Genomic DNA, 27,168 nt, shown 5'->3' on the forward strand with positions numbered 1-27,168 from the left:
CCAAAGCCACCGAGGCAGCGGGCTGGTAGCCCTGGTGCCCCCCAAAGTCACTGCCATCCCCGCCCAGAGCAGAGGAACAGACCCCCTTGTAAGTAAGGTAACCTGGCTTTCCCAGCTTCTGATGGCTGATACCTGCTTCAGTGACTCAAGTTTGGAAAGTCGTGTGTACAAACTGGGAAATATGGTTTCCCAGCAAAGGAAACAGTATTTTCGTGGGTTTCTGCCTGGTGGCCACCATACCTGGTTCAGGGACCCACGGGGGTGTCCCGGAGAAGCCTCCCACAGACACCCTTGCACACCGGCCGGGCTCCTCCTGAGCCCGAGATCTGCCCCCTTTACCGGGCAGCCCACTCAGCCCCTTCTCCAGGGCAAAGCACCTTTCCTCCACCTCCAGGGCTCAGGAGACACATGGGCACGGTTGGGCCGAGCCCCCGGCCCCCAGCACCTGGCTTTGCCCCCTACTGTGGGGACTGAATATCATTTTGGCAGCAGTGATCTTACTCGCCTGGACCCGAGTGCCTCAGGAAGTTGTTCTAGAATTCAGGCCGGCGTGCTCATAAACAAGCCAGAAAATGACCTTCTGCATGTTTTACTAAAATAAAAGGCTTTTACAGTGTCCTAGACTGTGGCTCTTCCTCCACGCCCCCAGGATGGCGTTGGTGGGGGAGGGCAGGGGAGAGCGGGAGCCCACCACTCAAGGGAAAAAGCCCCCATGTTCTGGGCTTTCCAGGGAGACCTTCCGCTTTCCCAGCAGGTGGGCGCCGGGCAGGTGTGGAGCATCTGCGAGCGACATCCGTGCCACAGCCCTGGAGTCCAACCGGACAGAACTAACCCAAGCCAGAGGACGGGCTCTTCCCCCTCGGACATTCAAAAAGGACGAGCTTGCCTCTATAGACCACAGAATGAAGCTCGGCACGTGGGGAGCCTGCCATGAATCAGCGGCCTAGTGGAAACCCAGCCAGGGTCAGGAACTTGACCGTGGGGCAGAGCAAAACAAGCCCCAGGCGTGTTCACAGATTTTTTCAAGACCAGAGGTTGATAAAAGGCAGACACCGTGTCCCTACATAGAGTGTAGTCTGAACCCTCCCGCCACCCATGTGGTACCTGGAAGTGGGAACATCTGGGGGCTCCAAAGAATGAAGAGGATCTCAAGCCCCAGGTCCCAGCCCCTTCTCTCTGCAGGTCCCCAGCCTGACCCAGGACACGAGACCTCCTTGCCCAGACCATCCTCACCTGTCACGGACTGGCGGACCCACCCTGTTCCAGGATCCCCTGGAATGTCTACGCTTATAGGGCTCAGACACAAGGACAGCAGTGTCCCCTACCACAGAGGGGTGAAGGACCGGGACACACGCCCTGCTCTCCCCTCCAGGCGGTGGCAGAATGACACCAGCATCGGGGAGAGCCCTCATCAGATGGGCCGCGTGGGGACCCGGTCTGGGGAGGCCATGCACGTGCCCCAGGGATGCTCACAGCTCATTGTGGAGTGGCCGGCACTGGGGGGAGAGCCTCTCCTCCAGGACGCCATCGGGAGCACACACCCAGGGGTCATGGGTCTCCCACTGCCACTTGGCCAGCTCGGTCTGCAGCAGTTCAAGAACCTGCGCATACTGGGGGTCGGCAGCCAGGTTCCGGGTCTCGTGGGGGTCCTGGCTCCTGTCGTACAGCTCCCAACGCTCCCGGTAGTAGTAATGGTGGAGATCCTTATACCAGCCGGTGGGGCGGCCGGCCACAGTGCGGTTCAGGAGGTCCTGGAAGGTGGGCGACACGTAGAAGTCCTGGTCGATGGGAAAGGGCATCTTGAAATTGAGGTTGTGCACGAGGCGGAAGGCCTGGTGGTGCACGGAGCGCATGGGGTAGGCCATGGTGACCTCGTGGTGACTCTGGCTGCCAAAGACGGTGCTCCAGAGGGGCTCTGCCTCCAACACCGGCAGGAGGGACCGGCCCGTGAGCCGGACAGTCTTTGAGCCAAAGATGGCATAGCTCGGGTAAGGGATGGAGAACCAGTCCAAGATGGTGGGCGTGAGATCTGGAAAGGAGGTGGTGTCTCAGCACGGCGGCCCTCCAGCCACCAAGCCACTCTGACTCCAAGCCACTCTGGAACGCTGGTGGGCCACCTCGCACACCGGGTCACCAACAGGGAGGAGCCGCTGTGGGCCCCCCACATGTCAAGGTTGTCTCAGCCCTCTAGCACACGATGCCTTTAATGGTTTAACAAAAGGGCCCCAACTTGGTGATATTCAGGATCCTACCAGAATCCTTCGGATCAGTAAGGAAGCCCCCACGGAGGGGGCACAGCTATCCCTGCCCTATGCTGTGGCCACAGTGCTCCCCGACTTGTGCTTTGGGGCCAAAGGGAGATGTGGGCCCCAAGCTGCATGGGCCCTGCTGCCCTGAACCCTCAAAACAGGGGCCTGCAGCATGAGTATCACCTGGGAGCTTGTCACAAATGCTACTTCTCGGGCCCCACCCCAGATCTACTTCACCCGACGCTCTGGGGGTGGGGCCTGCCGGGTGGGCGTTAACAAGCGCTCCAGCCGAGGCCAGCGCCCACCAGCGCCCACCAGCGGGCCAGTGGGGAGGGCAGCAGTCTCAAAGACCGCGAGACCCAGGCTAGAATCCTAGCTCGGCGCTTACGAACTGTGGGACCTTGGGCAACTTACCTCTCTGATCCTCACTGCTGCATTTGTAGAAGGGTGTGGCCGTCCCTTCCTTGCTCAGGTGGTGTGGGCACCACGTAAGGCAGCGGGCGCAGAGCACTGCCTGGACGTGGTGGTGCTGCTCGTTCCACCTCCCCCGCCCCTGCCCGTGTGAGCTGCAGGGCCGTACCTAAGAGGCTCACGTAGGCCTCGCTGACCCGGCCCCAGCGTCTCGTGTGCTCTGGGGACGACACCAACAAGGGTTCGGCCGTGCCCGGCCAGTACAGGTTGGTCCTGCCGCTGGGGAAGGGGATCCCGTTGTCGGATGTGAAGATCACCAGGGTGTCATTCAGGGCACCTGCTCCGCGCAGCTCCTGGAGCACGAGTCCGACCCCTGGGGGTGCAGAGGGGACAACAGAGCTCAGCCACGGCCGGGGGCGCAAGGGCGGGAACGTGCGTGCGCTCACACGTTTCTTCATTGGGCTGCTGGACCCTGCGCCCCTGCCGCCCCTCCCTCCCACCCAGCACCCCATCCAGCAGTAGGCCAGGGATGTCGGCCATCCCTCAGCACGTCCACGTCACCCCGTGCAGCTGCTACCTGCAGACGCTGGTTTTTGTTTTGTTTTCCAGAATCTCATGCCTGTCCCGCAGGGTTAACTGGGCAGTATGGGCGGTGGCTGGAAGACAGGACTCCCTCTACGCCTGTCCCCTCCCCAGGTCACCACCTAATAGCTGTTCTCCCATTTGGAGAAGGGGTCTTTGCGAATGCAATCGTCAAGGATCTCAAGGAGATTGTCCCGAAGTGCCCAGGTGGACCCTAAATCCCATGACAAGTGTCCTTATAGAAGAGACACTGAGAAGACACCCAACAGGCTGTGTGAGGACAGGGGCAGAGAGGTGAGGGATGCAACCAGGAGCAAGGAACACCTGGGGCCACCAGACGCTGGAAGAGGCAGGAAGACTGTCCTGTCCCCTAGGGCCTGCAGGGGGGACACGGCCCCGCCAACACTGTGACTTTGGAGCTCTGGTCTGGGATGGGGGCCCACGCTGGGGCATACCCCATGATCCAGGCTCCTTGAACCCACCTTGGTCCATGCGGCCGATGGTGGTGTACTGAGCAGCCAGGTCTGCTCGGGCTGTGGGAGTGTCAGGGATGAAGTAAGGCACCTAGAGGGGCACGCGGGTACAAAGTCAGGGCTAGAACACACGGGCAGACAAGCCAGGGGGAAGGGGTGGCCAGTCCTTGAATTGGGGTAGGAGATGGAGGAGTCAGCCTTCCTTCCAGGGCCTGAGATCACCCTCCACCAGTGAACGGTTGAGCCCAGAACGTCCCTGCTTCTGGACACGTCACTCCACATCTTGACGCCTCTCTTTGCTGGCCCCGTGGACGGGAACCCAGATCCATTGAGTCACAGAGTCTCCTCTTAAACATGGTGAAGTCACACACCCGGGGCCAGGGCAGCCAAGTCCTCTGATTTACGAGGTGGAGGAGGAAGGGTAAGCGAGCATCTTGGAAACATGGCGAGGGGCTCCTACCAGCACGTCCTGTGGGTCGTAGGTCTGCGGGGTCCAGTCTGGGATCCGCCCCATGCCGCTCTCCCCATTGCCAAACTTCTCACAGAAGGTCCCGTACTGGGGCTGGGAGTGCCCACAGCGGTGGGGGTCGTGGAAGGCGACGTAGAGGAAGAAGGGCCTGCCCAGGGAGGGAGGGGCTTAAGTCCTGAGGTCAGCTGGTGTACATGCCACCTGGCTTTCTACTCTGGGGAGCCCTGTTCTTTAGGAGGGAACACCCCTCAGCGTCGCTCACTCCTCTAGAACTGAAAGTCTCCCTGGGATCCTCCGTCTCAGGTTCCCCGTGTCTCCTCTCCTTTTAACTTGAGTTTCTGGAACCTTCCCCCCCCCTCCTCCACCTGGGGCCTCCAAGAATCCCCACTAAAGACTCTGGGATGTGCATCACAGGTTAACTGCCCAGAGGTCTGGCCGTGGGAGGGAGGGGACAGGGGCCTCCTCACACCTGTCATCCCGAGTCTGCAGGAACTTCCGGACCAGCAGCTTAATTCTGGTGATGTTCCGCCCCACCTGGAGGATGGAGCCATTCTCCTCCGTGTACGCAAATTCAAACGGGTACACCGTCTCGGGCCCCACATGCTTCTTCCCAATGATGCCTGGAGGTGGGGACATGGGCCTGCCAGAGTCCCGGAGCTATCCCACTGTCCTCCTTTCCCTTCCCCGCCCCCACACCCCACGGCCCTGGCGTGGCCGCTATGAGATCAGCCCAGGCCCTTGTTCTCACGGACCCAGGGCCCAGGGAGAAGGCCCCGGACCTTGGGTGCTCAGAGCACGTGACATGGGCGGAGGGTGGCTCAGGACCAGGCCTCACCCCACCAGGGCACGAAGCCGCTCACCTGTGCGAATGCCGGCTTGGCCAAGCAGCCTTGGCAGGCTCCGCACCTCATCGAAGGAGTTGAAGTGGTGGACGTCCTGGTGTAGGCCGTACATCCCGTTCTGATGCTGCGGCAGAGACGCCCGTGAGGCGGGATCCCGCCCTGCCTGCTCCCACTCTCCCCACGGCTCCTCAACCCGGCCCTTCCTGGGCCCCCCTGGAGACCCCGGCGGCCAGCATCCTGGGAGAGTCTCACCACCTCTCCTGGGCCCCACCCCGTTCATGGGACACCAGCAGGAAACACGACAGACTGGGAAAACGTACCCGTAATTAGGAGTGGTTTTTATTTTCTTCTCGTCTACCTGTACTTCCCAACTTTTTTGTCATGAGTACGTACCATGGTGGGAAAAAGGGCAGCAAACCTCTATTAACTGGATCTTTTACAGTGCAAAAAAAGAAAATAGTTGACTCATCACAAAGTCAGACTACAAAAAGACGTAAGGTGCGATGGGGCAGCCCTGTCCTCACTCCTGCGGCCCACGGCTGCCCAAGGAGCCTTCCGGGGGGGTAGGGGGGGGCACAGGCCACAGCTTCCTTTTCCATGTGCGCCTCGGTCTCTCGGATGGGGACGCATAGGGCACAGCGGCTCACCGTCAGAGGATGTCACGAGGCAACAGGTCCAAAGTAAGTACCTGCGTCCCCACGTTCATAGCAACACTACTCATCACAATCACGGGTAGGAGCAACCTAAGTGTCCACGGACAGATGGACGGGTAAACAAAACGGGCCATACCCACAGGACGGGACGCTCATCAGCCCTTTCAGCCACGAGAAGGAAGGCTGTTCTGTGCTACAGTGTGTGGGGACCTGAGGGGCACTCTGCTCAGTGCGATGAGGCAGTCACAAAAGGACACACACTGTAGGACTCCCCTAGAGTAACCAAGTTCAGAGAGACAGAGAGGCGATGAGCAGTTGCCAGGGGCCAGGGGAGGGGAGCGGGGAGCAGTGTTAACGGGCACAGTGCTTCCGTTTGGGAAGATGAAGAAGTTCTAGAGGTGGACGGATGGACGCATGGCTGCACAACAGTGTGAATGGACCTGATGCCACTGAGCTGCACATCTGTGAACGATTGAAAGGGTAAGTTCTACGCTCTGCGTATCCTAGCAGAGCAAACACGGAGGAAGTGCTTCACAGGGCACCTCTTACCTGCACTCAAGCTCCTGGACGATATCGTAACACGAGTTAACGCTGAGCAAGTGCGTGTCAGACACCTTCCCGTGTGCTTTACGTATAAACCCCGAGCTTGGCCAACCCCATAATGATTCCATGAACGAGGTATTACCATGACCCCATTTAACAGGTAAGAAGATCGAGGTGCACAAATAGTGCTTTGCTCACAGTCACACAGAGCAGTGGAGCCAGGGCTCATGGTGGGCAGGTGGTGGGGAAGAGAAGGTGAGCACATCCCAGGAGAGGTCAGGGAGGGGCTCTCCCTCTCCCGCGCCCTCCTCCTGCACCCCTGCGGCCCTCACCTGGGGCAGGCCAGTGAGCAGACTGGCCCGGCTGGGAGAGCAACTGCTGACGGAAGTGAAGGCATTGCGGAAGATCAGGCTGCGGCGGGCCAAGGCGTCCAGGTGAGGGGTGCTGATGGCACTGTTGTTGTAGGTACCACTCTCAAAGCCTCCGTCATCCGCTGAGGAAGGCAGAGACACTGAGGCCGTGGTGGCCTGGGCCAGTGAGGTCCACGCAAGTGGGATACCCAGATGGGCATGACCCAAGCGGGCATGACATCTAGGCGGCCTGACACCTGCCTGGGACTGATACCCGGGGGTCATGACACCCAGAGGGCATGATACTCAGGTGGCCCTGTTAGCAAGTGGGCACGATTGGGCAGTCCCGAGCTCGGCAGACGCTGCATGAGGATGCGGTTTCTGCACCTGTGTCCCCAGCAAGGAGATGCTGATGGGAGCCCTTAGGGGAGAACTGTTTTATGCTACAATCAGCTGCAAGGCCTGGTTGGAGACCACAAAGTTAATCAGAGAGCGCGTCTGGCACAACGCCAGACCTCAAAAGAGGAAAGAATAGGGTTGTCTTATGACAGCTGGAGCCCTGGTCACCAAGTCTCGTGAACAGCTGGGCACTAGAGGAACTTGTGATTTCCGGGAAGGGCTGGGGTTAGGGGAGAGGGCAGGGTGGGCTGTGCTTTTCTGCCAGAAGGAGATCTGAGCCGCAGGGCTCCCGGGTTTGAAAACGCAAGGGCAAACTTACAGGGTTACACCGCTGGGGAGGAGAGGAGAGCGGGGCGTCCCGGGGACGCAGCCACGTCTCTGGGGACTTGGGCATCAGCCCCTCTTCCAGCATCCCCTCTAGGGACTGTACAACACTGCGTTCTGGAAAACCGCCCAGCTTCCCGAGCTGGGCGCCCTGGCTGATCTGGGCACGGGTAGGGGTGGGGGGTCAGAGCCGGGGGCAGGACTCGGGTGCTGAAAGCTGGCCGACCCGCGGTGGGTGAGGCCGCCCCTGCCTCCCTCTCCAAGAAGCCGACCACGAAGGGTCTGGGGCAGCGGGAAGCGCAGACGCGAAGGGCTGCGGGGCTCGCTGGCTGGGGCGCACTCACCGAGGATCAGCAGCACGTTCCGGGGGCGCGCCCGGTGCAAGCGGCAGAGGACCAGGGCCAGCAGCAGCACCCAGCAGGTCGGCCCTCGGCGGCGCATGGCGGCGGCTCAGCCCCGCCCCGCCCCGCCCCGCCCCGCCCCGCCCGCGGTCACGCGTTCGCTGGCCCCGCCCCCCGGTGGTCACGCGCGCCCAGGTCCCGCCCCCGGGTGATCACGTGCGCTCCAGGCCCCGCCCCTCTCTCTCCTCCCTCCCGCTCCCTTTGAGGTTTCTGCGGACCCCGCTGCGGCGACACCCGGAGACCCCAAGCTGCGGCGCCCGGTGAGTCCACGGCGGGCGGGGAGCGGGGCCTGCGGCCCGGGGCGGAGTGGGCGAGCTTCGGGGGACGGGCCGGGGTCGCCGGGGGTGGCGCGGGGCTCGAGGGTGCGGGCTCCTCCCGCGGGGACCCTTCCCCACTGTGTCTCCACCGCGTCCCCACCAGGTCCCCGCCGCCCTCGGCCTTGCTGGACTGGTCAGCTGGCGTGGGGTCCCCCTAGACCGCAGGGTCCGGGGCAGGCGTCCTCGGGGGTGGGAGGCGGGGTGTGTCCAGAGCCGGTTGGGGGGTGAGGGGTGGTATGCGGCCGGCTCTGCGCGCGGGGGGCGCCAGGACCCTAGAGGATGCTGCGCGTCCTGAATTAATGGCCTCGGACGCTCTCCCAGAGCCCGCTAGAGTCTCTGGGCGCTGCTGTAGGGACGGGAAAGCCACAGGTGGGGGGTGGGGTACGGCGCGGCCTCAGGGTGGGAGACCCCCAGCCGCCAGCGCCGCAGTGGGTGGAGTCCGCCGTGCTACGCACTTGGAAAGCCTGGGGTGCTCATGGCTGCAGTCTCCCCCCCGCCCCCGCGCACACGCCCCCAGCCGGACGAGGGTGCCCCCGTGGATCCTGCTACTTCTCGCACTGCTCCCCGCTAAATTCCTCGGGGAGCGAAAGAGAAGAAATACAATTTTTCGGGAGGAGAAATATAGTGTTTCATTAGTGTGTTAAGTTTCTCATTGAGAAATCGTATACCGTATTCTTCCTGGCAAGTGTCCGTGGAAAGGAGGCCGCTGGTTGGGGCAGCTGGGGTTCAGCGAGAGCAGCGAGCAGGGGCCAGGGTGGGGGATTACCTTTTCTTGAGGCCCGTTCTGCACAGGTTTGGCTTCTTTTCAGAACATCTGGCTTAGACCCCCTGGGGGAGACAGATGTGCCTCTCCTGAGGGCCCTAGACCCCGCCCTATTGCTGCATTCTCCCAAGCCCAGACCCTGACTGCTGGTCTTGTGGCCCCCATGCCCACCCCAGGCATGCCGTCTTCTGTGAAGGCGTTGGGTCAAGCCAGGCCCCCGGGTGCCAGTATGGCCCCCCAGACCCACTGCTGCTCCCCTGCGGCCGTGCAGAGGCGGCTGCCCATCCTGGCTTGGCTGCCGGACTACTCCCTGCAGTGGCTGAAGATGGACTTCATCGCTGGACTCTCGGTTGGGCTCACAGTCATTCCCCAGGCGCTGGCCTATGCTGAGGTGGCTGGACTCCCGCCCCAGGTGAGATGGCTGCCCCGGCCGCCACCCCCACCCCAGCCTCAGCAACTGCCCAGAAGCAGAGTAGGAATGCCTCACCCCCCCTCCAGACAAGCGGTGCGCCAGAACTCCAGCCCCGTGGGGCCCCAGAGGTCTTGGTGTACTGTCTATAGCACGTGACTGTCTTGGGGCAGATGCACGCCCCCGTAACCCGCGAGGCACTGAGCTAGTTCTGGGTTGTCCGAGGGGGCCAGCAGGATGACTCACCATGGGCTCAAGGACACTTTCTTAGACTCACAGACTGAGACAAGCATCCAGGCCTTTGCGTCCCTGCTGGCACCCAAGTGGGGTACGGTAGAAAAGAGGCCCCTAATCGCCGTGGGTCCGCACCATGGCTAACGGGGTGAGCGCTTTGCCCTGTGTGTGCTGCTGTGCCCATAGTCACAGCGGCCCCCACAGATCCTGTGCTCAGACATCTCCCCCCGGGACTCTGTGGGCCCCCGTGCACCTCGTTGATGCTCAGTGCTGTCTCCCCACCAGTATGGCCTCTACTCTGCCTTCACGGGATGCTTCGTGTATTTCTTCTTGGGCACCTCCCGGGATGTGACGCTGGGCCCAACGGCCATCATGTCCCTCCTGGTCTCCTTCTACACTTTCCACGAGCCTGCCTATGCTGTGCTGCTGGCCTTCCTGTCTGGCTGCATCCAGTTAGCCATGGGCTTCCTGCGCTTGGGTAAGACTGTCGGGCCTTCCTGCCAGGGGGTACCCAGGCACCTGCCTCCTGGGGATGCCCTGGCCCTCAGCCTTTCCATCTTTGCCTCTAAAGGGCTGTTCCTGTGCGTGTGTGAAGGTGGGGGGGTTCTCCTCAGCCCTCCGCTATTCTGCTTAGAGGCCAAGACACTTGGGGAAGTGTCCAGGGCCTCAGACCCTACCCTCCCTTCCCCGCTGTCCAAACCTGTCCAGACAGGGTGTGTGGTCCAACAGTGCTTAGCCCCAGTCCCCCCAGACCACCTCTCCCAGCCCATATCCACCCACGTTCTCTGGGACTGGTGGTCCCAGCTCAGTATTCCCTCTTGGCTGGCCAGGCTTTCTGCTGGACTTCATCTCCTGCCCCATCATCAAGGGTTTCACATCCGCTGCCACCATCACCATCGGCTTCGGGCAGATCAAGGTAGGCACGCTAGTTGGCGGCCAGGCCCCTCCTGGGTAGTAGGACCGAGGCTGGCTTCCCTACGTGTGGGCCAGTTCATGTTTTGCTCTTCCAGAGCTCAGAGCACAAGGTGCTCGAGTGGGTCTCCATCAATTCCGGGAGCCCTCGGGGGAGATGCTGGGTGATGGTGGGACCGTACGACAGGTAACTGGGGTGACTGGTAACAGCAGCCCCACCCCTGTTGGAGCTTTGGGGCCAGCATGCTTGGTCCACCTCACCAGGCGATTCCGTTCTGCTGCCTTCCCTCGGCCTCTTAGGCCGTCAGCATACCATTAACGTGTTGAAGAGCAAATTATTCCTCCATGCTTGTTTAGCTAGGTGATTTTATTTTAATGTTTTTTTCCCCCAGTTTCTGTTCAGGATTTTTTCTTTAAGATTTCATTTATTTATTTGAGAGAGGGAGCACACGCACAAGTAGGGGGAGGGGCTGGGGGAGAGAGAGAGGCAGACTCCCGCTGAGCAGGGAGCCCGATGCGGGGCTCAATCCCAGGACCCCGGGATCACGATCTGAGCCGAAGTCAGATGCTTAACCAACGGCCACCCAGGCATCTCTCTTACAGATGATGTTTTAAACAGAAATATAAAGAGGCAAGGCATTTGAAAAATACTGAACAGAGGGGCTCCTGGGTGGCTCAGTCAGTTAAGCATCCGACTCTTGATTTCGGCTCAGATTGTGATCTCAGGGTCCTGGGATTGAGCCCCCTGTGGGGCTCCATCCTTAGCGTGGAGTCTGCTTGAGATTATCTCTTTCTCTCCTTTTGCTCCTCCCCCGCTTGCACTTTTTCTTTCTCTGAATAAACAAGTAAATAAAACCTTTAAAAAAATCTGTAAAAAATATTAGAAGCGATCATCATCAGTGTGCCGAGGACATCATTTATTCTGATTGGGTGTTAGGTTCCCGAAGGGCAGGTATGGTTTTGCTTGCGGCTGTGGCCACCCAGCCCCGAGCTTTGTATGAAAGGAGGTGAGTGCTCAGCTGGGTGTGCAGAACGGAGCTGAGCCAGATTGTACAGCAGCCTGAGGGCCCACCCCCGTCTCAGGGCCTGCCGTCAGCACCGCTCCTCTCTAAGGCATGGTTCCCGTGGCCAGGCTCTGCTCCGGGCTGGCCCGGGAGAGCCTTCCTGAGGGAGGTGGACTGAGAGTCAGGGACGGGGGGGTGTGAGCGAGAGGAAAGGAGCAGACCCTTTCTGCATTCCTACTGTGTGCCGGATGCTGGGTTAAACCCTCCCTTGTCTCGGATTGTCCTGATGCCTCCGGGAGGCAGGCTCATCATCATCTGCACGTAGAGAGGCGGGAATTTGTTAGGTGTGGGTGGACACGGTTTGTGTATGCTATACACACATATGTCATGGTAAGCTCAGCAAGTGCTGTTTCGTGGGATGGTCCATCCTTTATTCTGGAAACAATATCTTTCCTTTTTGGTGTCAGGAATGTTCTTTTATGCAGTTGTAACACACAGAAGATAGCTTCTTTATGTACTCGTGCTTGGCAATGCTAGGTTCCCTAAATCTTTAACACCTCGATTGAGTCATGACAGCCATCTGAGAGCCCTAGGCCAGGGTTGGGGTCAGGAGTGGGGGGTTCTCCTGACCGGCCCTGGCAGGAGCCCCCTGGGTCCCAGAATTCTGTGTTTCCACACCGGTGTCTGTCCCCGTTCGGGGCTGTGTGCATGGGTTTTGGGATCCTTGGTCTGCACCTCAACCACCCCACTAACACTCCCCACTCGGTGTCAAGTGGGATAAAGAACTAAAACACAGAGGAGAGCCTCTTCTCCCCTCCAAGGATCCTGCCTGCCTGCGCCCCCGCAGCGGTCCTTCCCTGGAGGCCCTCAGAGCCCCTGGTGGTTCTGCCCACAGCTCCACTCATTTTCCTTCTGCTGGGGGCAGTGCCCGGCAGGTGGGCCTCTGGCCAATGGCAAAGGGGGGCAGGGCCCGCACTGAATGAGGGCAGGGTGTGTCAAGGGCCGTGGGGCCCACAGGGCAGGCAGGCAGTGACCTTGGACCCTTGACCAGGGCATGGCTGCTTTGAGATCACCCAGACTGATTTTTCTCACAAAGGAGAATTACTCACCAAGAGATGTCTTTGACCACAAACATGAAATGCCTCTTCTCCCGAGGATAATTCTGCTCTCCTGCCCCTGGGGGCTTTGGGAATGGGCAGATGGTCTCCGGAGAGCCTCTAGATGTGCCCCCAAGGAAGGGGGCCGAGATGTGCTGAGATGTTGTGGGGGAAGGTTGTCTAATCCAGTCTCTGTTTGGACAGAACCTCCTGGGACTGCAAGATATCCCGAGACAGTTTCTCCTGCAAGTGTATCAGACCTTCCGCAAGGTCGGAGAGACCAGGTACCTGCCGGCTGTGTGGTCCCGCTCTTGGTTCCGGAGCCCCTCTCCAAGGCCCCGCCCCATTTCCCGCTGCGCCCCCCCCCCCCCCCCCGGCCCTTTCCCCCCCCCCCCCCCCCCCCCCCAGGTGGCATGTACTCCAGTCCCCTGGGGCCTGGCCGCCCAAACAGGGTCCCAGAGCAGCACCACAGGGGAGCGGGTTAGAAACGCAGACCCTCAGCCCTGCCCAGCCCTGCTGCATCGATTGGGGTTCAGCAGCAGCCCCAGGGAGTGGGTGTGCACCCTGAAGTTTGAGAAGCTCTGCCCCGGGGCCTGAGAGCCGGTCAGCGTGCCCCTGCTCACAGCCTCTGTGGGTGGTAGGAGTGGGAGGGCCGCAAGCAGAGGAAGAGTAGCGGTCTCTCTGAAGGTTTGTAGTTCAGTGAGGAGAACACAGGGCACGGGGGAGGCAGGTGCAAACAGAACGTGCAGGGAGAGAGGATGAGAGCCAGACCGCCGCTTCTGGGGCTCCTTCAGATGAAGGGCCTCTCCCAGAGGGCAGACAGGAGATGCTTCTAGAGGAGCGCAGCTGGAAGCCAGGACCTCTCCTTGGCTGGAGGAACAAAAGGATGCAGTGATCTGGAGGGAGCTGCTGGGGGGAGGGGGTGGGACACCTGTGACCGGCTGTCTTCTCCTCCGCTTCTGATCAGCTGTGAAGCTTCCCGGGGCTGAATCCATCCGAGCCAGGGGCTCCCTGGCCCAGGACGTGCAGCCTGGTGGGGGGGGGGGGGGGTCCTCATGGGGGGGGCAGGGGAATTGGAGACTGACGGGTCAGAGAGCCTCAGAGGCTGTGAGAAGTGAACCTTCTGGAACGGATGAGGCACCCGAAGCCACAGAGCTACGTGGCTGTAAATGTGAGCCGTAGCCCTACCGCCGTTGTGATCTGGGCCTCGACTCCCAGGCCTGCGTGGTCGCTGAGTGCTGAATCAAGTCTTGAAGGAGAACAGGGATGCATGTGTCTTGGGAAGAAGCGAGCAGAGCAGTCGAGAGAGAGGCTCTCTGGCAGAAGGGGCGATGGAGGGGCAGAGGTGTCCGCCCCGGGCTGGCCTGGGCGTGACCGGTGTCTGTCCGCAGGGTGGGCGATGCCGTGCTGGGGCTGGTGTGCATGGTGCTGCTGCTGGTGCTGAAGCTGATGCGGGACCACGTACCCCCCGTGCACCCCGAGATGCCCCCGGGCGTGCGGCTCAGCCACGGGCTGGTTTGGACTGCCACCACAGGTGAGCGGTGCTCCGGCCGAGGACGGGCCACAGCCATTCTGCACACCGGGGTGCACCCCGCGAGATTCTCCTGTCGCTGGGCTGGGCGTGACCTGGGCACTGGATATTGAAACTTGCCAGCAGGCTCTGATCCACGGCCAGGGTGCAGAACGGCGTTTAGTAGCAGGAGTTCTCAAGCACAGGCGATTTCCACCCCCAGGGACACTTGGCAATGTCTGGAGTCATTTCTGGTCGAGACTACTGGGTGGGGCTGTCATGGGCACCTGGTGGGGAGAGGCCAGGGAGGCCCCCGAACACCTGCAGTGCACAGCCGATGGCGAAGGAAGATCTGGTCCAGAATGTCAATGGTGTGAGGCTGGGAAGCCCTGGCTGGTCCCCGAGGGAGAAATCACATGGATCACGTGCTTCTGTTTGAGCCGCGCAGCTCTGAGCCTGGGTTTCCCATCACACAAATGGGTAGCAGGGCCCTGGGCCTTTCCTGCGCCCTGGAAGGTTGTAAACAGCTAAAATAGTTGTAGTCCTGACGACAACATCCGTGATAAGAGTGATGTGGCCTTTTGAGAGCTGGGTCGGTGATGGGGCTCATATTCTGGGAAGAGATATCACCCCCATTTAAGAAGCCACACAGGGGCACCTGGGGGGCTCAGTCCGTTACGCGTCTGACTCTTGGTTTTGGTTCAGGTCCTGATCAGGTGGGATCGAGCCGTGTGTTGGGTTCCGCACTCAGTGGGGAGTCTACTTGGGATTCTCTCTCCCTCTCCTGCCCCTCCCCCCTGCTCATTCTCTTCCTCTCTCAAATAAGTAAATAAAATATTTTTTAAGATTTTATTTGTCAGAGAGAGCACGAGCACAAGCAGGGGCAGAGGGAGAAGCAGTCTCGTAGAGAGAGCAGGGAGCCCTCGGGGCTCGGGGCTCGATCCCAGGACCCTGGGATCATGACCTGAGCTGAAGGCAGACGCTTAACAACTGAGCCACCCAGGCGCCCCATAAGTAAAATCTTAAAAAAAAAATAGGAAAGAGGGCAGCACAGCTCAGGCAAGAGCCGAGAGGCGGGACCCGAGGTGACCAGTAGACGACGTGTGTGTCACTGTGGGCCTGTCCCGCCATCTCACGTTTGCTGTGGCGTCATGTGCTCATGCCTGCCTCTCGGTCGCTGGTGTGTGTGCTATTTCCCAGGCTGCAGTGATGGGGGTGGTGGCTGGGGGTGGGTGTCCTGCTTCCCCGGGTGTATTTACTGCCCCAGTTACCCAGAGGAGCCAGATTTCACCAAGAGGTCTGCCTTCTGTCCTAGCCCGCAACGCCCTGGTCGTCTCCTTTGCCGCCCTGGTCGCATACTCCTTCGAGGTGACCGGATACCAGCCTTTCGTTCTAACGGGGAAGACCACCGAGGGGCTCCCTCCAGTCCGGATTCCGCCCTTCTCAGTGACCACGGCCAATGGGACAGTTTCCTTCACCGAGATGGTACAGGTGAGTGGAGACGGGGAGCCAGGCCTGCCAGGTGGGGCTGAGGTGGCCTCTGGGCCTGGTTCCGTGCCTCTCATGCATCTGCTTCGTAACAAGGAGCTCTGAGCCCGGCTAGGACCGCTGAGTCCTCGGGACCGAGGGCCTCTGGGTGCAGGGACAGGCACAGAAGGGTCTGGGCCCGACCTCAAAGGACACCACGTTTAGTTGCACAGTGGACACTGGCAGAGCAGGGATGTGTCCTGTGCTCTGCTCTGCGTACGGCCCCGCGTCTGAGCTCCCGGCCCTGCAGCTGAAGCACAGCATCCGGTCAGACGCGGAAGAGCGCGTGCCAGCCTTGGTGGGTCACTGCCTGGCCGGCCCCTCCTCGCCTTCCCCAGAGGCCCGCTCACTGTCCTTCTCTCCTCTCTCAGGACATGGGTGCTGGGCTGGCCGTAGTGCCCCTGGTGGGTCTCCTGGAGAGCATCGCGGTGGCCAAGTCCTTCGGTAAGATGCCCGCCGTCGGGGCCTCCTCGTGGTGTCCCGGAGCCGGCCTTGCTTGCCTGCTCTCTCGCTTGCTCTTATCTGCTTTGGTTTTTAACAGCTTAAGTTTTTATCCAAGTAACACATGCTTGTGTTTTTAACAAAAAAACGTGTAGTGAAAGTGGATTTATGACAAAAACCCCCATGTAGTGGTGGCTGGTAACGTGTGCCAGCCTGCTGTCCGGAAGGAGAAGGCCCTGCGTTTCAACGCCTTCGCCTCGTGGCGTAATCGTGCCCTCCCGCGGGCTGCCTCCCAGGGGCTCGCGGAGTTTGATCGATCGCATCTCGGGGTGAGATGCCGCGGCGTCCACCCGCCGGACACGCGCGGTTAAATAACTTCGTGGGTCGTAGTGAAACGTAGTAGGTCAGGAAGGGATACGTTTTAGGTCTGTCTTTAGTTTTGATGTAATTTATGTCATTGAAAGGTTTTACCTAATAGGTAATAATGGCCGTATTTAATGACAGGTCCCCAAAATTCCTAAAAATTTAGCAATGCGCTCTTTCCAGCTGGCTGAGCACCCCTGGCCTGTGCTCTCCCCGCCCCCAAGGCGGCCGGGACGCAGTAATCCAGTTAAGTGCCTATTTGTTCGCCCAGAACTCGGATTCCTCCGTCAGAGCTGAGGCTGCTCCATCCCTCGAGTGTCCACTCCCTTGGGTCCGCGGGGCGTCCGGCTTTGTGTTGTGCACGTGGATGGCATTTTCCTTTCGTTCTACGATGGTTACGCTCTTGTCGCACTGGGGTACAGGTCGATTCTAAAGGTGAAACCCAATAAAGGGCATGCACGTTGCCGTACCTACATGGACCGGATCTGGTTGTGGCAGCATCCCGACCACCCCGTCCTGCCAAGGAGACTCGTGCCTGATGCGCATTCCGAGGGCCCATCCCTGCTAACCACCAGCTGCTCCGGGTCCCGCTGCACGTTCCGATCAAGCCTTCCTCGTGCAGCTTCTGTTTTTCTGATGATCTTTTTCCGGGTGGGGAGCTTTGGGCGTATTTTGGAGTCTGCCTCTTACAGCGTTTATGCCTCTTGTGACTTTAAAACTGTCTTCTTCTGAAATCACTTGATGTCCCGTCCTAACTCGTAAGCTTGTCATTCTCCGAAACCAGGGTTGGAGAACCACAGCCCGCGACCCAAGAGTAAGAGTGGCTTTTACGTTTTTAAACGTTCGAAAAAATTTCCAAAGATGAGGATTTTGTGACACACGAAAAGCGTGTGGAATTTGCATCGCAGTGTTTATATAAAGAGGTGTTCGTGGAACACGGTCTTGCTCACGTGTTTTCAGGTCCCCACGGCCACTTCCAACTACGACAGGCGCCGACTCGTCGCGACAGGCCGTGGCCCGCAGCGCCTGCAGTGTTCCCAGCCGGCCCTTCCCAGAAACGTTCACCCGCCCTGTGTCCCCGCTGCAAGCTTGCCGGCCCCTCTGTCTGCACGGCCCCGGCTGGGACCTCTGGTCCTCGGCACTTGTAGTCAGGGTTTAGTTTCAGACTTTCTCCGCTTCTCACAGAAGCAGCGTGTGTTTGTGGTAGGAAACGTCCAAAGTGCCGAAACGTAGAAAGGAGCGAATCGCTTGCGACGTCCACCGCTCCCCCGCTTATCTACGGTTCACGTCTGTCTGCTTTTCGTGTGACACAGCGACACAGACGTGTATGCTCGCGTATGCACATGTGTTTTATACGTGTTCACGTGCCGTATTTACGACAAGGAGACGGTGCTGTGGGCAGAGGTTTATAATCTGCGTTCTCGGTTCATGAATATTTTCTTAGTGGCGTCGTATGTCCAGTGACGGTGTTTTCATTGTCCTTTCTCTTTAGCTTCTCAAAATAATTACCGCATCGATGCCAACCAGGAGCTGCTGGCCATTGGTAAGCCCCCCGCGGTGGCTCTCTGAGGCCGAGATGCTTCTGTGCGGCTCGCCTGAGCTGCGCAGGTCGTAGGGATGGTCGCGGTGAGCTTCAGGGAGCAGAGGTGGCCCTGAGTTGGGCCCTTTGAAAGCCTTGTGTGGAGTCATCCTTACGCCTGCAGACGGTTCGGTGTAATCCCTGGGAGCAGGCCGCTGAGCTGTGGCGCCCGTGCTGACCGAGGCTTGTTAAGCGCTGGCTCCGTACCCGGCCCCGAGGCCCGTAGCCTTGTGCCGTGTCAGGGAGCGCCGGAATGTCCCACCTGGGGTCAGATTGCTGAGGAACGTGGCCAGGCGGGACCTGCTGGTCGAGTGGGACCTTGACTGCCCTGGCCCCCCGCCCCGGGGCCTCCCTCCAGGCCGGCAGGTGGCTCCGTGAGGACTTGGGGAGGGCCCACTGTGGACGGATCTGTGCCCGGCGTCCCAGTTTTGTTTTGTCTGACCTCTCTGGTGATTCGTTCTGAGGACGTGACATGAATCTTAAATTCAGTTGTCATGACCGCTTTTAATTTTGTGGACACCAGGCCTGTCTGTTTTTGCTTCCTGCCCCTGGTGAGGTGGGCATGGGTCGGAGCGGGCAGCAGCCCCGGGTGCCTTCCCAGCGGAGTCCACGGGAACCTCCCCCGTTACCACTTCACCTTGCGGCAGCTGTTTGGACCCGAGCCACTGGCTTTCCCAACAGCAGAGGGCGTGGGGCCCCAGGATGGGTCACAGGAGCTTTGGGGGGGCTCCTCTCTGAGCCCGTGGTGGCGGGCATCACCTGGGTGGCTGGTGAGGTGGAGTTAGCCGGGCCTGGCTCGCCCCCAGGCAGAGGCAGTCTGTAGACTGACCTTCCCCACACTCAGTAGTAGCAGTTCCGGGTAGGAGTCCTGGGAGCCTCTCCGTTCCATTTCCGCAAATAGCATAGGACTCCTCTGCTTCTCGGCAGTGATGGGCAAGGAGTAGTCACGAAGCTGAGGTTCTTAAGGTGGACACGTGGACCCCAGGGGCTGCTGACCCGGGGTGTAAGAGAGGCCAGGCAGCGCTCCAGCAGCCACGTAGCAAGAGGCCTCCATCGACCCTACAGAACACCGCACGGGGAGGGATCCACACATCCCCGCTCCTCAAGCAGTAGGGCCCCTGACCTGAGTCTCGAGGGGCCATCGTAAGGAGTCAGGGTGACCACGTGTGGTCCATTCATGGCCTTTGCCACGTCCACCGATGTCTGTCCTGCTCTCGCGGCATGTGCTGGGCTGTGGGACCCGAGAGGGCCTGGCTCTGAGCGGGCCCCACCCTGAGCTGTCTCGAGCCGGTCTTGGACCTGTGACCCCACTGTGGTGTTTGTGAAGGTGCCAGGGTAAGCCAGATGCTGGCAGGGTTCTGTCAGGTGTGGGTGGGTCAATGTAACGGGGTGGACACTTACTAGCCATGACCTCCTGTCCCAGCTGGTCCTCTCATGAGAGAAGTGTGGGTCTGAAGGAACTCGGGTACGGCGGGTGGGCAGCTGGCTGCCAGGCAGTCTTAAGTGTCCTTGGTCCCTCCTGGGGAGGTGGGTTCCTCTCCCTGTTACACGTGGGAAAAGGTGTATTTAGCTCACCGGGGCAGGGCCGGGGCCAGAGTTATGTTACAGTGAGGGTCAGTGAACTTGGCAGAGATCATGGTTTGTTCTTCCTTCCCGGAGACAGACACACGGACATAGACATAGGACCCTCCTGGGTGATTCCTCTGGCCTTCTATCTTCTGTTTCCTTTCTGGTTTCTGGCCTCCCTTCCCCTGCCACCCCCCATCTGTTTTAAACCCCTCTCCCTCCTGGATAAACCCCTTCCTTCCGCTTTCTCCCCAGGCCTGACCAACGTGCTGGGCTCCCTCGTCTCTTCCTACCCGGTCACAGGCAGCTTTGGACGGTGAGTGACCATGTCCTTCCTTCCCTGTGCCTCAGGGGGCAGGGGGGAGTCCCAGCCCAGGCCAGACGGTCCGCGTCCACCTCAAAGAGCCTGCCCGGTCCTTGGCCACGTCTCGATGCCACTTCGTTCTTCTCTGGGGCAGAAGTCTGCCCATGCCGGCAGCTGGGGCAGAAGAGATCCCTAGATCAGCGGTGTCCGTGGGAGGCAGGAGTGGGGCTTGCTCTGCTGTCCTTCACCATGATCTCATGTGGTTTTCTCTGATAGCCCCGAGCTGTATTTCTAAAATGTTCCCAGCATGTGGCAGTGCTCCTGCATCTCGTGACAGAGTGCATTCCCAAAGGAAGTGGGGGCAGGAAGCTCCGCACTCTGCCTGGAGAAGAGGGGGGTGGGTCACACACAGCCTCGCAAGGCAGGGGGCAGGACAGAGGGTGACCTGGGGCTGAGAAGAGGCAAGGGGGCATCAGCTAGCGGGGCCCAAGTACCCGGAACCGCTGGCCCCACCCAGTCTGAGTACCAGACCTCCCCGACACGCCCACAGCACGGCATCCGAGGGGCTCCAGGGCATACTCAGTGTTCCCCCTGTAAATAGGAGTCACAGCGGGGCCTTGTCAGAGTTATTGGAGGTTACACGGAGGGTGTGCACAGCAGTGCCAGGGGCCGCTCGTGGAATAAAAGCTCGGTTTCCTTGATGTAACTTCTCAGCTGTTTCTGCTGGACGAGCCGTGCGTCAGGCTCGCCGGGTCTCTGCCCCAGGTCCGGCACGGCACCTCGTGTGTGATGGTGCGTCCTTAAGGAAGGAGGTCCCTGCCTAACTGCGCAGCAGCGAAGGGAGACTTGGGCTTTCTGTGGGCGTGTACAGACGGACGGACGTATTTCCAGAGGACGTGCCGGCGGGCACAGGTCACGGCCAGGGTGGTGGGGAGCGCGTGCGAGGCAGAATCCTCACTGTCGCGGAAATCAGGTGGCCGTTCCTCTGTGGTCTTCACGGTGGCAGAGGGAAACGTGGGCCCAGGACCAGTTCTTCGGCAGAGATTCGGGTCTGAATGCAGTTTTCCAAACAGACAAAAGGAAAAAGGAAAGTTGAAAAGGCAGAACAGCCAAGTTCACTTCCAGGTTTGCCCTGGCAGGAGCTTGCAGTCAGAGTCTGGTGTTTCTCTGCGTTGACGAGCGCACGCGTGTATGTGCGTGTGCGTGTGCGTGTGGGAGATGCCAGGGTCATAAGCGGGATGTCGCCCCACTCGAAGGTGTCACCGCGTCTCTCCTTGTCCGTGAACACAAGGGTCATCCTTTCTAATGGCAGCGGGGAGTGGATGCGTTTCCTCGAGCTGCCGTGACACGGGCTGGGGACATTTATTTCCTCCCCCGCTGGAGGCTGGAAGTCTGAGGTCAGGGTGCTCCTCAGCGTCTCCCCCTTACGTGCCAGTGTCCGCGGGGCCCCGATGTCCCCTCGGCGCTCCTGTCCCGGGAGACCCGCCTCCCCTGCGCTTCCAGGCTCCCACAGCCACTAACGGCGTCTGTCGCCTTGCAGGACGGCTGTGAACGCCCAGTCGGGGGTGTGCACCCCAGCGGGGGGCCTGGTGACAGGTGAGCACCCCCCATTGTGCCCGGGGCGCGTGCGGGGGCGCGGCCGGAGGTCACAGGTGCCCCATTTCCCCGCAGGAATTCTGGTGCTGCTGTCGCTGGACTACCTGACCTCGCTGTTCTACTACATCCCCAAGTCGGCGCTGGCTGCCGTCATCATCACGGCGGTGGCTCCGCTGTTTGACACCAGGATCTTCGGGACGCTCTGGCGCGTGAAGAGTACGCGCCCTCGCCTGTCTCTCTCTCTCTCTCTCTCTCTCTCTCTCTCTCTCTCTCTCTCTCGCACACGCGTGCGCGCATCCTGGGTTCTTCCCCCGCTGCCTTCCGGGACCCAGGTGGTAGGGCTGGAGCTGGGCATTATCCTTGTTCTGGGAGGGGGTCCTGGGTCAGGGCTTCCTTCAACTCCTCTGGCCGAGGAGCGCCCAGACCAGCTCCATGCAGTGCTGAGCGAGTCTGCAACTCACAGGGTACCCCGCTGCTCGTCCTCTTCCCCTCCCTCCTTCTCTCCACCCCCTTCCCCGCCCCCCTCCCCTCCCTCCTTTTCTCCACCCCCTTCCCCTCCTCTTCTCCACCCCCCTCCCCTTCCTCCTCCTCTCCACCCCCTTCCCCTCCCCCTCCTCTTCTCCACCCCCTTCCCCTCTCCCCTCCCCTCCCTCCTCCTCTCCACCCCTTCCCCTCCCCCTTCTCCCCTCCCTCCTCCTGTCTATCCCCTTTCCCTCCTCCTGCACCCTTACCGCCCTCTTTTCCTCTTCTCCTCCCCCTCCTCTCCTACACTCCTCCCCCTCCTCTCCTATACTCCTCTCCCTCCTCTCCTACACTCCTCCCTGTTCTCCTTTCTCACTTCTCCTTTCCACCTCCATTTCCTCCTCCTCCCCTCCACTCCTCTCCTTCTCCTCCTGCACTCCTCCCCATCCTCTTCTCTCCTCCACTTCTCTCCCTGTTCCTCTGCACCTCCCCTTCCCTCCTCCCCCTTCTCCTCCTGCACTCCTCCCCATCCTCCTACACTCTTCTTCCTCCTCCTCCTCTCCACTTCCCCACCTCCCCTCTCCCTGCATTGCTGTTCTCTTCTTCTCTCCTCCTCCGCCTCTTCCCCCTCAGCTCTCTTCTCCCCTTTCCCAGCTCCAAGCCCAGCCCAGCTGGGGGGAAGATGGGAGACTTCCGAGGTGACCAGTGTGTCCGACAGAACAGTCCCCAAGTCCCCCCCAAGCTTACCGAGGGGGGACTGCCCCTCAGCTGGACCGCTCTCTCCCAGGGCTGGACTTGCTGCCCCTCTGCCTGACGTTCCTGCTCTGCTTCTGGGAGGTCCAGTACGGCATCCTGGCCGGGACCCTGGTGTCTGTGCTGATTCTCCTGCACTCCGTGGCCAGACCCAAGATGCAGGTACCAGCCTATCCATTCTCCCTGCAAGAGGGATCCGCTGGCCTTGGGGGGCCTGGTGGGGTGAAGGTGCCGTACGCTTCACGCGCCCGCTCGTCAGCTCTGCGCTCCCCTCACTTCTGTCGGTCTGGGTGGGGGCCTCCTGCCTGGGCAGGCCACCCTAGCCGAGCTGCCAGGTCGGATGTGCCTCCAGGACATACAGGCTTGCCCCTCCTCTGTCCCCCTGTCCCCAGGTGTCAGAGGGGCCGGTGCTGGTCCTGCAGCCAGCCAGTGGTCTGCACTTCCCCGCGGTGGAGGCCCTCCGGGAGGCCTTACTCACCCAGGCCCTGGAAGGTACGTGGGCCAGGATGAGGTGGGCTGCAGTCACCCCCAGCTCCTGCCGCTGACTCCGCACCCCAGTCTGCTGCCTCAGGACCCCAAGGCCCTGTCCTCAGCTCTCGGGAGCTCGCCCACTCCTGGGTCCAGGACGTTGGGTATCTTGGAGTGGTGTGTGTCCGCATGCAGCACGGGGGGCTGTTCCCAATGTCCGTTCCTAAATACCCATCCCTTTCTCTGGGGAGTTGGTATTTAGGGGAGAAAAGGGGGCCTGTTCGTCTTCTGAAGGAAACTGCTGCTCTCTGCAGCCGTCGGGGATCCTGCCGCCCCTGCCCGCCCCCTCCCTGCGGGGGGATGGAGCTCTGATGGCCTCACCGTGCCCCAGGCCTCTGGCCAGGGCTGCGTGCCGCCGCCCGGGCCCCGTGTGACCGGCTGGCCCCCGTCTCCGCAGCATCCCCCCCGCGCTGCGCGGTTCTGGAGTGTACGCACGTCTGCAGCATTGACTACACCGTGGTGCTGGGGCTCGAGGAGCTCGTGGGGGACTTCCACAGGCACGGCATCTCCCTCGCCTTCGTCGGCCTGCAGGTGGGTGTCGTCACCGGCCTGTGAGTCGGTGTTGTTATCCTCCCTGGGGCAGGACGCAGGCGCCGAGGCCGGAGAAGCTGCGTGACCTGCCCAAGGTCACATGCGAGGGTGCTGGGCGCCCCGGCTCCAGAGCTCACTCCTGTTACATCCTTTGTTCTGTTCGCAGAGAGCTCGTTTTTGTGTCTCTCAGAGAATAATCACTTTAAAAGTCTCCCTTCTCTAGCATAGCCGAGGGGCAGTTTCTTCTCTCCGTTTGCCTGAGCGGAGGTGAAGCTGTCCCTGCCGGGAGACTGGGGGAGGCCGTGACACACGGTGGCGCTGGGCCGGGGGGCCTGCCCCAGCCCACCCGTGCCTGCGCGCTGCAGCAGGGGCACCCTGCCTGGAATTAGAGTTTCTCTGCCCCGCAGGTTCCTGTCCTCCGTGTCCTGCTGTCCGCCGACCTGAAGGGTGTCCAGTACTTCTCCACCCTGGAAGAGGCAGGTGGGTGCAGGCCGAGCCATTGGAGAGACCCACGGCAGCGCAGCGCGCCCACAGCCCGCGGGATGGGGGGCAGGACCGCAGGACCGAAACTCAGCACCAGGAGGGTCAGGGGGTCGGGCGCCCCAGTGTAAGCGTGGGGAGCACGGGTGCGGCACGGTGGGCGACGCGGAGGGCACGGTCAGGGCTCTCCTGTGATGGGAGTCGCTGTAGGGGGTGTTTTACTCACGTGCGGCGTCCGCTCCGTGGATGCACAGGCCTCACGTGCGCGGGGATAGCCAGAGGCGATGTGGAACGTTTCCATCATTCCAGAAAGTGCCGTCAGTCCGTTCTCAGGACCCCCACTAGGGGTAGCCGCTGTTCGGGTTCCTTCCCTCATGGGTCAGCTCTGCCTGTTCTAGAATGTCACGTAACTGGGATCAGAAGGACTCTGTGTCTGATTTCTTGGGCTTAACGGGGTGTCGTCGCTGGGAGCAGCTCACATGCCGACCCACAGGAGACAGGGAAGAGACGTGGCCTGGCCATGCTGGGGGACCACGCGGCACTAAGGAAGGGTCATCGGGCATGGACAGTGATGAGGCGCTGACCGGGACTTAGGCGGAACCTTGCCCGGGCTGGGGGTGCTGGCCGGGGGGACCCCAACTCCCTGTGCACCAGGACTCTGAAGCGCCGGCTCTTCACTCCATCCTGGGACGTGACCCTTCCTCACTTTACCTCTTTTGTGCTTGCACGCCTCGTATTTTTTGCAGAGAAATACTTGAGGCAAGAACCAGGGACCCAGCCCTACAACGTCAGCGAAGACTCCGTTCCGGAGCACAAGATCGCCCTGCTGAAGGCCTGATGGGGGCGCTGATGGGCGTCTGATGCCTGGGGAGTCTTGCGGAAGGTTCTCCACGCTGTGATGCTGGATGCTGCCCTATAAACGCCTTGGCCCGAGGGCTCTGAGCTGGTGACCCCCGAAGGAGGAAGGAAGCCATGCATGCATCGAGATCCACAGGTGGGACTCTTTGGCTTTCTTTGGGGTGACTGAAAAATCACCTCCCTTCTGTTCCCTGTGCGGGAACCTTTTTCTGAAGAACAGTTTGGAGAGAGCCTTCTAGAACGACAGACCTGTGAGAAGAAAGGGGCAGGATTTCCACCTGGTCCAGGGGAAGGGCCCTCACAGCCCAGCCCCTTCCTGGCTACGGGGGGCGGTGGGGTTGGGCAGCTCCGAGGAGGGTTCCAGTCTGGGTGGCGGCGTCTGTCCTGCTGTGGGGAAGGAAACCGAGATGTGTGAAATGACTTAACGTGTCTGTGAAAGATAATTTTGTCAGTGTTTTTTAAATTAAAAAAGCAAGAGCTTTGCTGTTTTTGTAAAAACCGTAAATGCTTATTGTAAAACGTACAGGAAATCCTCTCTTCCATCCACTTGGGTGGCAGTCCAGGCCCCCTCCCCCCCGCCCCGTCTGTACGTCAGCATGCGGGTGTGTGTCCCCAGCCGCGTGTGGATGGGGTCATTGCATACATGGTGCTCTGTGACCCATACTTTCATGCAGTCCTTGCTGTGAATGACTCATTGTGATAATAAATAGAGAATACATGATTTGCAGCATCTGCAACGTGCTTTATTCTGTGTCTGTGTCACAATGGACTCCCCGAGACTCTGCGTGTGGACTTCTCTCGTCCCAGGTGTGTATACCTTTCCACCCCTGCCGTCACAGCCAAGGAACGTTGGGCTCCCGGGCCTTCTTCGAGAAAGAACTCAGTGTGCGGGTAGGCCCCGTGGAGCTCCCCAGCATTCCCACCAAGACATGTTCTGGCCCCCCGACCAATCCCCACCCCTGAATCTGCATTTCCTTACCTCGAGCAGCTCTCTCTCTGCACAAACGAGCATGTCCTGGAGCCCTGTGCGCTGGGCCACCCCTGCCCAGGGCCCCGTGGAGCATCCATCCAGTGGTTCCTGGCCCCCAAGCCAAGCACGCCCCTTCTTGAGCCAAGAGACCTCCCATTCGCAGAGGAGGCGGATCTGTTGGCTCTGTTAGGACCTGGGCTCTAGGATCTTCACCCAGAGCCGCACCTGTGACTCGGAATCCACTCCAACAAAGCCCGAGCGTGTCTGCCAGGAAGCAGATCCAAGGATGGTTAGCACAACCTCATTAGCAATTTTAGAAAATGAAAGCAAGCTGAATGTCTCCATTTAGGAATGTCTTAGCCACGCAACACGCGCTGGGATGCTGTGCGGCAGTTAAAGGAACAGGGTGGAGCTGTGCATCTCTACACACTGGTGTCTGAAGAAAAAGAGCAAGTTGCAGAGCGATGCTCATCTTAAGAGACATTTGTGTGAACACACCCACGGAACGATGCGGCGATGTCTGTACGAGTTTAAAAAAAGTCCTGGAAAGATACACATCAAACTGATAAAAGGAATTATGTTGACGTTACACTGCTTGGGTTGATTTTAACCATCTATGAGTGGTTTAATTTCTCAACGATACATTAGTATATAGTTAAAAATTAAATTATGGCTTAAAATTAATTTATATTACTATAAAACATAATTAAATTATACACTTGTTAAGTTTAAAATTAATTTATAATTTATTAAATTATGAACTTACTAAATTTATAATTAAGTTATAATTAAAACTTCATTTCAGAAAAAGAGAAAAGACTGGAATGGACCACGGTGTGGAAGGACTTTGGAATTCGGTGCCCGAGGATGTGGGGCTGGGTGGTCAGCAGACGCGCCCCCCCGGGCCTCGGCCTGTGCCCCAGGGCCCGCGGGGCGGGGCTGACGGTGCTGCTGGCTGGTGTAGTCGCCTACAGCTGGCTGGCGGGGTGACGGTGTCCCCCGCACCAACACAGTCCCAGCCCCTCTGGGGAGCATGGCCATGTCCCTGAGATGTGCGGTCACACTGTGTCCCCGACATTCATACGCTGACTTGAAGTACCTGACTCCCGGTACCTGAGAATATGCCTTTATTTGGAGATAGGGTCATGGCAGGTGTAATTAGTTAAGTGAGTCCATCCTGGAGTAGGATGGCTCATCCGTATGGCTCAGCCCTTAAAAAAAGAGGAGGTTTGGCCCAGACACACACCCAGGGAGAAGGCCACCTGAAC

The 27,168-nt window shown here is 60.1% G+C and overlaps 2 protein-coding genes across 2 annotated transcripts; one reads left to right on the forward strand and one right to left on the reverse strand.

Annotated features, from left to right (window-relative positions):
* Positions 1-25: 25 nt before the first annotated feature.
* On the reverse strand, positions 26-7,749 carry SGSH (N-sulfoglucosamine sulfohydrolase). The gene is made up of 8 exons (XM_032429871.1): positions 7,640-7,749; positions 6,555-6,715; positions 5,045-5,150; positions 4,654-4,804; positions 4,176-4,332; positions 3,725-3,806; positions 2,830-3,033; positions 26-2,029 (listed from the first exon to the last, which is right to left on the reverse strand). The coding sequence occupies exons 1-8, from the start codon at positions 7,734-7,736 to the stop codon at positions 1,470-1,472; spliced, it is 1,518 nt and encodes a 505-aa protein (XP_032285762.1). The 5' UTR covers positions 7,737-7,749; the 3' UTR covers positions 26-1,469.
* A 118-nt stretch (positions 7,750-7,867) lies between these two features.
* Positions 7,868-25,651, forward strand: SLC26A11 (solute carrier family 26 member 11). Its single transcript, XM_032429807.1, has 17 exons — positions 7,868-7,956; positions 8,953-9,188; positions 9,705-9,897; positions 10,250-10,335; positions 12,637-12,716; positions 13,824-13,966; positions 15,258-15,433; positions 15,841-15,913; positions 17,766-17,816; positions 19,674-19,734; positions 21,263-21,318; positions 21,394-21,534; positions 22,568-22,695; positions 22,926-23,025; positions 23,459-23,592; positions 24,000-24,072; positions 24,819-25,651. Exons 2-17 carry the CDS (start codon positions 8,955-8,957, stop codon positions 24,908-24,910), a joined length of 1,821 nt encoding a protein of 606 aa, XP_032285698.1. The 5' UTR covers positions 7,868-7,956; positions 8,953-8,954; the 3' UTR covers positions 24,911-25,651.
* Positions 25,652-27,168: the final 1,517 nt, after the last annotated feature.

This window comes from Phoca vitulina, unplaced genomic scaffold (genome assembly GCF_004348235.1).
Source record: "Phoca vitulina isolate PV1807 unplaced genomic scaffold, GSC_HSeal_1.0 scaffold41, whole genome shotgun sequence".
Taxonomy (NCBI): Eukaryota; Metazoa; Chordata; class Mammalia; order Carnivora; family Phocidae; genus Phoca; species Phoca vitulina.